This window comes from Pipra filicauda, unplaced genomic scaffold (genome assembly GCF_003945595.2).
Source record: "Pipra filicauda isolate LSUMZ 115617 unplaced genomic scaffold, ASM394559v2 scaffold168_size1973030_pilon, whole genome shotgun sequence".
NCBI lineage: Eukaryota > Metazoa > Chordata > Aves > Passeriformes > Pipridae > Pipra > Pipra filicauda.
The window spans coordinates 1,593,765-1,603,396 of NW_024104195.1; the positions used below are offsets into that span (position 1 = coordinate 1,593,765).

At 39.8% G+C, this 9,632-nt stretch overlaps 1 protein-coding gene across 5 annotated transcripts; it reads left to right on the forward strand.

The window, feature by feature from the left end:
- Positions 1 to 128: 128 nt before the first annotated feature.
- CUNH5orf63 (chromosome unknown C5orf63 homolog) lies at positions 129 to 9,095 on the forward strand. 5 transcript variants are annotated; one of them, XM_039379462.1, is made up of 6 exons: positions 129 to 166; positions 2,183 to 2,322; positions 2,683 to 2,779; positions 5,642 to 5,762; positions 7,883 to 7,939; positions 8,667 to 9,095. In XM_039379462.1, the coding sequence occupies exons 2-6, from the start codon at positions 2,259 to 2,261 to the stop codon at positions 8,832 to 8,834; spliced, it is 507 nt and encodes a 168-aa protein (XP_039235396.1). In that variant the 5' UTR covers positions 129 to 166; positions 2,183 to 2,258; the 3' UTR covers positions 8,835 to 9,095. The 5 variants fall into 5 exon arrangements, with proteins under 5 accessions (XP_039235396.1, XP_039235393.1, XP_039235395.1 ...); XM_039379459.1 differs by lacking the exon at positions 129 to 166 and adding an exon at positions 182 to 437; XM_039379461.1 differs by lacking the exon at positions 129 to 166 and adding an exon at positions 182 to 330.
- The last annotated feature ends 537 nt before the right edge of the window (positions 9,096 to 9,632 follow it).

Here is a 9,632-nt window from a genome sequence, read left to right on the forward strand (position 1 = left end):
ATTTTTTTTTTTTTTTTGCCCGGACTTTCCCCGCTCCTTTCCACCAAGACCATTCAGGAATCGTTGTGTACTTCCTTCCCTTCCAGGGTGCAACGTCACACCCGGTGCTTCCCCGCGGGCCCCCGCCCGCCGCCCGGGCGTTCCGGCGGAGCTCCGCGGGCAGGAGGTGGGTGAGTCCAGCCCGGGCAGGGGCTGAGCCCAGGCCCCGGCAGCGTTCGCCGGGAACCCCCAAGTCCCGACGGCGGTCCCGGGACGCGATTCCCCGGGATGAGGTTTCCCCGGGAGGACTTCTCTGTGCTGATGGGCTCTGGATCCTTCTCTCTGCCGGGGGTATTTGCTCGTTTGGAAGTATCAGCATCAGCAGCCAGGGGTTGTCATTACGGGAGGTGATGGGGAGGCTTCTGGATACACTCTGTGCCGGCCTGGGCTCGACCCCGGTACTTGGATCATTTAGCTGGAAACTTTCCAAATAGAGATGTTGAAAAATTATTATCGTTGTTGTTATTATTATTAATTTACTGTATATATGAGATATACTATATATGTTATATGTACCAAATATATACACTAAATACATAATGTATAGTATTAAAGGCTATAGTAATGGTATATATTATAGTATACATAGTATATAGTAATAGATACTTTATATTATAGTGTATATAGTATATAGTAATATATACTTTATATCATAGTATAATAGGTATAGTATAATTACATATTATATGTATTACCTTATATCATAGAATCATAGAATCATAGAATCGATTGGGTTGGAAAAGACCTCCGAGATCATCGAGTCCAACCCTTGGTCCAAATCCAGTCCATTTACTAGATCATGGCACTCGGTGCCACGTCCAATCTGCGTTTAAAAATCTCCAGGGATGGTGAATCCACCACCTCCCTGGGCAGCCCATTCCAATGCCTAATCACTCTTTCTGTAAAGAATTTTCTCCTGATATCCAACTTAAATCTCCCCTGGCGGAGCTTAAGCCCGTGCCCCCTTGTCCTATTGCTGAGTGCCTGAGAGAAGAGACCAACCCCCACCTGGCTAGAACTTCCCTCCAGGTAGTTATAGACGGTGATGAGGTCACCTCTGAGCCTCCTCTTCTCCAGGCTAAACAACCCCAGCTCCCTCAGCCTCTCCCCATAGGACTTATGCTCCAGCCCCTTCACCAGCCTTGTTGCTCTTCTCTGGACCCGCTCCAGCACCTCAATATCCTTTCTGAACTGAGGGGCCCAGAACTGAACACAATACTCAAGGTGTGGCCTCGCCAACGCAGAGTACAGGGGAAGGATCACTTCCCTGCTCCTGCTGGCCACGCTATTTTTGATACAGGACAAGATCCCATTGGCCTTCTTGGCCACCTGTATGTAGTATATCATATACATTATTGTATGCAATATATAATATGTATTTTATATGTTACGCAGAATATTATCCTGTATTATGTATTATAATATAGTAATGTAAAATGTTATCTAATATTAATATAATTAATACAATAGCTTTAATAGATATGCTACAATGTACTAATAATGTATTGATAGCATCGTAATTGTTCTATTGATGCTATTAATATATATTAAGACAATAAAAATGTTATTCATATGATGTAATATAATACATAATATAGTGTGTTGAAATAGTACATAGTTATATACTATATTAAATAGTTGTATATAATATAAAACATGTGATTTATATATTATATGCATTATACTATTCCTACTATTGTCTTTGAAACTCTATTATAACTTTACGTTATGATAGCAGTTTGTTCTTTATGCAAGTTCTGTCTAGTCTTCAGAAAAGGCCATTACAGCAACCTACTGGATGTTATTAACTTGTTTGAAACTGGGAGTATGTCCTTGAACCAGAGTCTGTGATGGATACCACTAGAGGGATCACTGAACAAAATGTGCTGCACCTTGGAATGGAATGACATGTTTATCCTTTCTGGGGTGGAATGCAATGTGCTTGTGGCATTTACCCCAGGCTACTGTACTTTGGAGGAAAGAATGCATGGAAACATGCACTGCCGGCTATATAACACCACTTCACAGGAACAAGTGGTATTACTGATGATTTTGAATTTTGAGTTGATGTAAGAACCTGATTCTCCCTGAGAGACCTTTAGAGTTATAGGCATGTGCAAAAAGATCTTTTTGTATTTTGCAGGCCTCCTCTGAAAGATTACTGGGGTAAAAGCCTTGTGAGGATCTCCAGAGCTGCAGGATTTGGTGTCTCCATCCACATGTGCTTCTCGGTCTGTTGTTGTAGCACCTTATTTTCTTGTTCAGCATTTTCTTGTTTCGCTGGTAGGTAATCAAAAGCAGGCTGCCAGGAAGTTTGTTTTCCTTGATGGCCATAGCTGGTTTTGAGTGAGAGATGACAGGAGACAGGTATTTTAAACCACCACTGGCGCAGGCCATCAGCATGCATTCTGATATTTGCCCCCACTTGCTTTCCCCATTCTCTTTCAGTTCTAAGTCCTTCCTCATATTATTAAAAGGTACATACTTGGAGAAAAAAATCACCCATGCTTGTCTTTCCTTGATTGATGCTAAGATAAAGTTTACACAGATAATTATTTCATCTAAATAATGGCTAGCTTTAATGTCACATTTTATTTTTCCAACAGATGAGGATTTATTGGTTCATGGAAATTCTGTTAACAGGAAATGAGTCCAATTTGGCTTTGCAAAGTAGAGCATGGGCCAAGTCCAGACTCCATCATTTATTAAATCATTCTGTATCATTGTGGTATAGGGGAAGGTAAGTTCTCAAATTTGGAAGCATACTTCTTTGATTTTTTTTTTTCTGCAAACAGGTCTTTATAGTCACGTGGAGGGAGTCTAAAGAGAGATCCAGAATAATCATGTGGCAGATTTCGTGCAGTAGGTTTGCCTGATGAATGAGTGGAGATTTGCTTTTACCAGCTCCTGACCAATAGCAATGCCACAAGTATAGGGTTAAACCATTCACAATATTAAAACCTGTCAGTGTTTGTGCAAAACCACTGATAGTTGGCTTTATCCATGACATTTTAGCTAAATTCAGTAAAATAAGATTAGTAAATTCTGCTGAAAAAAATTTCTATGGGGGTAGAACTTTAGTCCAGGTTAAATGTGGCAGATCTGACTCCTTGCCGCCCTAACGATGCTGCCAGGGAAGTCAGGCTGCATTATCTGCACTGTGGGGAACATGAAGCCATCCGACAGTGTCTCACCTTCCCTCAAGGTGAGCTGTTTCAGGGTGCTTTATGCTGGTGGAAGATCAGAGCATGGCTGGGGCCTGGATGAAGATGCGTCAATTTTACGAATCAGGATTAGTCCTTCAAGCCATTTGGAACTGGCATTTCATTATGGCCTTGGTATCATTCTATTTAGGTGAATAAACAGACAAACAGGACTCTATTTTCCTTAGGTTATTTATAAAAACATTCAGCCAGTCTTATGCTAACCCTGGAAACAGCACATTCTTCCTTCACTGGTAGTACTGGTCAATGAAGATTTGCTGCTGAATTCCAAAGGTAGTTTGCTTGTAATTATATAAAATTGGTAAGGAAGTAAGGCACTGCTAGCTGATTTCTTTCTATGAGATCTTGAAGCTTACGTACTGATGCTGTTTTATGTGTTCCCCTCTAGCTAATGTTTTGGTAGGAGTTGTCCCCTGGACTCCAGTTTACCAGAGCATGGAGGTATCAAAAAGGAGGAATATAGGACTGAACCAGAGCCATTTTATACACATATGTGTGTGTCAGGGAGAATGTGATACATGGAAATCTCGGGTTTATTCATTCTGCTGTCCACAAAACAATTTGAGACCACTTTCCTTGTTTTGAAAGCACAAAATTTGGCTTGCTAGGCTGGCAACAAAAGCATCCATTAAAAAATTTTCAGAAAGCAGACTATTTGTTTTTGCATTTTTATCTTGCATGTGAGCAGGCCAACATGCTGCAAATGTTCCTCATCCATTCTGGACATCTGTTATGGACTTAAAAATTTCTAAGTACAACTGAGGCTCTTACTGTCATCCAGGTTTGCATTTTTCCAAAAGGTTCCAAGCTTATTTCTGTATTTAATATGTAAAATCCCAAACAGTTTCCAGATTTCCACCTGGCTGTGTAAAATAAATGCAGTAGCTGACAAGGACTGTGACCTTTGTCAGTATGTGCTTGCCAGTCACTTTGCAGTGACAGGAAGTTGCTCTGACTCTAGTACTAGAGAACCTTTTCTGTCTGAAAATAAACAGTAAACCCAAATACTACATGTTGCAGAATACTGTTTTAGATTACTTTATTTATACATGGCCAAAAAGAAAAAAAAAATCTTGTTCTTTCTTTTCTAGTATCTGAAGCTGTGTTCTAATTTTCAAAGCATAATGCCTTTTTTTGCATTTGCTCTGTTGAATCTTCTTCTGGAAACATGGCAAGTTACCCTTGCCAGAGTCCTCTGGACAAATTAGTGTCTTTTGGCTGTGCAGACTAGTGGAGCAGTGTCCTGTCACCCATTTGATTTTTCTTGTGGTTGTTGCTTAGATTTATGGCAGATAAGTTGAGAGTCCACTGCAATGTTCTTCCTTGATGGTTATGCTGGCTAAACTGTCCTCTGTAAAACAAAGCTTTGTAATATTAGTACTGAGAGATTCAGTGAATCCACTGGGCTCTTTTTTACTGTACATCCTAAAATGTGCTTACCAGCTGCAATGTAGTCCTGCTCACACTTAAGCTGTTTAAACTTGTGACATTACATGGTGCCTTTAGTAGAACTACAGGGAAGTTGTGCCTGAACAGAAGTAGTTTTGCTTTGTGTAAAAGTGACTTGATTTTCCCAGTGTAAATTCTGGTATCAGGTATCATGTCTGATGATAGTCCGCATGCAGACTCCCTTTTGCTTCTCTGTTTTTTGCCTCAGTCCTAAAGTGCTTTGTAAAGGTAACATTAAGACAAAAGTTTGCAGGAAGCACTGTTGTTATTAGTGTTCTTATGAACAGGTGACTTCAAGACTCCAGCATGGCACCCTTCAATAACATTAAATTTACTTAAACTCTCAAATCATAAACCCATTAATAACTTCCATAAATTAATTTGCTGTTGCAGGAAGGGTGCAATACTGTGCATGCTTTTCATATTACCAGTTTAAACTGTCTTGGCTGCAGCTTTTTGTTGACTGCAGAAAGCAGTATATTAATATTCTGATTAGGTACAGATTAGTTTTTTGATGGAATAATTTGAGTAAGTAGAATATGTCAGGCACTGCAGCAAGATTACAGAGGTTCAAAGCATAGCACTTTGCATTTTTAATTATGTAATTCTAACTGGCATCTGTGCTGTTGAAACAGCATGATGCATTTGTGTTGGGGAATTTAGAAGAGGCATTTCCACAAGAGGTGTTTTGGTTTTTTGAGTTTTGTTTAATGGAACTGCACTTTTTGAGCTACACAGTGTTTTTGGCCTGCTGCATAGTAAACCATCTGTCTGATGAATGGGGTGATACTGTGAGCATAAAAATCCTGGGAAAATGGCTTGATTTTGTGTTATTTTAGAACTGTGCTTGAAGTATCACATTTGTCTTAATATTAAATTTCATGAGCTAACACTTGCCACAAACAAGCATTTTATTTTTGCCTGAACAGGATGATGGTGCTTTGTTTTCTGAGCAGAACACTGCAGCTAGCAAGACATTCATCCAGTCCACTGGGGAGACAACTCTGCTCAACCAGTGCAAAGAAGCCTGTGCTGACTTTATTCACCAAGGTAAAAGTTGTTCACAGAATAAAGCCAGGCAAGACTGTGTATTTATCAGCTTTGACATACCTGAATCCAGGTTAAATGGCTCGTCCTTGCTTTTTGTCCCCTTCAAATTTATGTAGCATTGAGCATTTTGCTTTGCTGGTTTCTGTATGCCAGGCTTCAATTTCAGCACTACCTGTGAGACTGTAAAATATATCCAGGAAGTGCTGGTAGCACATGAAGAAAGGGTAGATTTTGCTTTACTCTCTTTTTGGTTTTTTGGCAGTGTAACACCAAGAGATACAATGCAGGCAAAGGTTTGTCTGTGTCATGAGCAGGCACGATTTTTAAGAATATTTAGAAAACAGATGTGATGAGCAGGAATGGTCATTTGTGAACTGTCACCTTCCATGAATTGTTATCAGTTGTTATCCGCAGAGTTCTGCACTTTATTGTAAAGGATGGCACACAGCAGGTTATGCTACATTGACATGATTCTCCTTCAAGAGTAGGATAACTAGAAATGCAAAGCATGGAGAATGTTCACATCAGTATGGGTGTTTTGAATGTTTGTTCATTCCATCACTAGCCATACAGGAGTGTTTAAACTGTGTAAAAAATTAATATGTTGAAAAATAAAAGGTCACCATCTATTTCTTAATCAGAGCAATGCATGCTATAAAACTATACTTTAAACACCTTTGTCTCCTCCTGCCTGATTCAGCATCAACTCACTGATAATCCAAATGAGATAAGGTAGGGAATAATGATTTTATGTGGGTTAATATTTGGGAAAAAAGCTCTTTGTGTCTTAAAATTTCTAACTGGTAAGACACTGTGTGAAATAAAATTTTCTAATAGCAGATTTTGAGCAGTTCTCTAAAGTGGCTTTTTGTTGAAAGTGTTTTTAAATTTTTTCATCCCTGATACACTGGCAATTGCAAAGCAAAATGCAAACTACTTTAAAAAAAGAAAGCTCATTTGCACTGTTAGTTTATGCTAATTACCTCATTTTTTCACTCCTTCCTGTTTTTAAGAATAAAGAGAAAAGAGAAGGCAGAAGGGACCTATGTCTTCTGCTGCCTGTTCAAACTGATAAAAGTTAGCACTACCAAATAGTCTTCCCCTTGCAGTCTCCTTTTTTGACAACAGAAGGATTCATGCAGCAACTGCTTCAACAAAACCTTTTTTTTGTTTTTTTTGCAAGGTTGCTATTAGTTCAGATCAAGTCTCCTGTTTTGCTTTATTGTGCAGCTGTTTCAGTGCTTAAGCTAGCACAAAAGCAGCAGTGACAGCTTAAAATGGCCACAAAACTGCAATCCAACTATGCAGCATAAATGGCAATTATCTGCAGAAATAAAACTGTCCCTTCCGCTTTGTGTGTTATCTAACAGATCTAGTTGTCAGCCCAGCATATGTTACTTTGGGAAGGGATTTTTACTACCTGAGCAATAAAAGTCCATTTTGACACTGTAATATGGAGAAGGTTGTCCAAAAGAGCTTTATCCAGGAAGCCCAATTACGAATCAACATAAAGCAAGTGATGTCAGAGACTGTTGCATTCTTCTAATAAAAATATGCACTAATATAAATCGACTTTTTAAACAGATTTTGCTGTTTGTTAAAATAGTTCACTATTGATTTTAAACCGGTTCCAATCTTACCAGTACCATATAGTGCCTAAGCTTGCCATGAGAGTAAGAGCATATTCTTTCCTAGAAGTTCCTGAAAGGAGCCTGGCATGTTACAGAACTGATGTGCAGGATTCTGGGATGTTCCTTCCAGTCACTAATATCAGATATACCAATCCCTCCAAAACCAATGAGAACTATTAAGAACACAGCAGTGCTGATCTTTAGTATCCTGCATAGGTTTTCAGAGCACAAGGACTTGACTGTGTGGGAAAGACAGTTAAGATTAGTTGTGAATAAAAATAGACTATTTAATCCAAAGTAATTCACATGCAGGAAATTAGAAGTAGGTGTTTCAGATCATGTTTAAAGAAGCTCTGGTTCAGGTGGTTGATACTGGGGAGGAAAGCTGTATTTGTAATGATCACTCCTGTCTGTGTATGTTACTTTACTGTACAAATGACCTGTGTGTTTTACTATATGCTTTAAGCTGCTCTGAATATTTTCCTTTAGAAACCATGCCCTCTATGTGATGAAGCAAAAGAAGTTCTTGAGCCATATAAGAGAAGGGTAACGTATTGCAATGCTGTATAAGTTTTCTATATATAGAAAGAACAGTTAATTGGGATTCTTTCTTTGTAAAAGAAAATTGCTTGGATTTATTTGCACCTGTTATTCTTTTATGGATGACCTCTTCAAGACAATTTCAGCACTGATTTCCATAAAACTCATTATCCAAAAGCATTTTGAGACAACAATGCTGAAATAAGTATTGGCAAACTAAACAAATATACACCTTTTTGCAATAGTTCTTGAAACCACTGCTTTTGTAAATACTGTTGCCTTGCCTGAAAGAGGAATTTACAACTCTCATGAGGCCGGTAATGGTATAATTTGGGAAGGATGTTAATAAGTGGGGCTTTGAGTATTTGAGTTATATGTGATTGTAATTTTTGCCATTCTTCAAGCAGGTTTTGATGTCTCTCTTGAAGGATGAAACTGTTAAGAGTTATTTCACTCTGCTGTGTTGCTGGCTGCATATTTGTTGTGGTTGGTGTTCACAGGAAAGTGGTTCTACACAGAGGAACAAGAATATAATCCTGAGCTAGGGAGAGAGTCCTGTGTGTTTATATACATTTTGTACTCATAAAATGAGGAATTATCTACAACAGAAAGAGAAAATCCTAAAGCATTAAGAAAACAGCCTTGCATTTATCAGAAAACTATTGATCAAAAGATAAATAGGCATTATTTTTCAGTTTCCAGTAGGAATTGACATATTTCTTTTCTATCACAGTTTATTTTGCAGGAGGTAGATATTACACTTCCAGAGAACTCAGGATGGAATGACAAATACAAATATGACATACCTGTTTTTCATTTAAATGGGAAGTTCCTAATGAAGCATCGAGTGGACATTAAAAAGTTTGAGGATCAACTTAAGAAACTGGAGTTGCAAAAATGATGAAAACCAGTGAAGAAAATGCAGCTGCTTTGGTATGGATCTGAAAGGCCTGTGCAAAACGTACTGTGCACTGTGTGGAAAACCAATATGCATTATCTGGCCTTGTGTTTTCTGGAACATAACAGTGTCAGTGTGCAAAAAACTTGAGTGACTTGTGTTCTATTTTGTATTAATCACCCAGTCCAGCTGCACTGGTAGCTCATTTGCTGCTCTCCTGGGCAGGCTTTGCACTGACAGAATAAATGCTGCTCCATAACAACAGATAAAGTGAACTGTGTTCGTATTGGGTTTCTGCGGCCAGGTTTTGGTATCTGGGGAGGCTGCAGGGGTGGTTTCTGTCAGAAGCTGACAAGCTTCCCTCATATCCAACAGAGCTAATGCCAGCCAGCTCCAGGACAGACCTGCTGCTGGCCAAGACTGAGCCCATCAGAAATGGTAGTGACACCTCTGGGATAACATATTTAAGAAGGGAAAAAAACCTGCACAACGACAGTGCAGCCAAAGAGAGGGGTGGGAACATGTGAGAGGAACAACTCTGCAGACCGCCTGGTCAGCAGGAGGGGCAGGAGGTGCTCCAGGCACTGGAGCTGAGGTTCCCCTGCAGCCTGTGGTGCAGCCCCTGGTGAGGCAGCTGTGCCCCTGCAGCCCATGGAAGCTGACACATCCACCTGCAGCCTGTTGGAGGACCCCACACCAGAGCAGGTGGATGCACCTGAAGAAGTCTGTGACCTTGTGAGAAGCCTGTGCTGGAGCAGGTTTCCTGGCAGGACCTGTGACCCTGTGGGGGACCCATGCTGG

Excerpts from the sequence above, each read along its gene's own strand:
- CUNH5orf63 (XM_039379462.1), top strand. The coding sequence starts at position 2,259 with ATGTGCTTCTCGGTCTGTTGTTGTAGCACCTTATTTTCTTGTTCAGCA. Across the intron at positions 2,323-2,682 it reads AGCATTTTCTTGTTTCGCTG|GAAATGAGTCCAATTTGGCT; the intron begins GTAGGTAATCAA and ends TTCTGTTAACAG. Across the intron at positions 2,780-5,641 it reads TCATTGTGGTATAGGGGAAG|GATGATGGTGCTTTGTTTTC; the intron begins GTAAGTTCTCAA and ends TTGCCTGAACAG.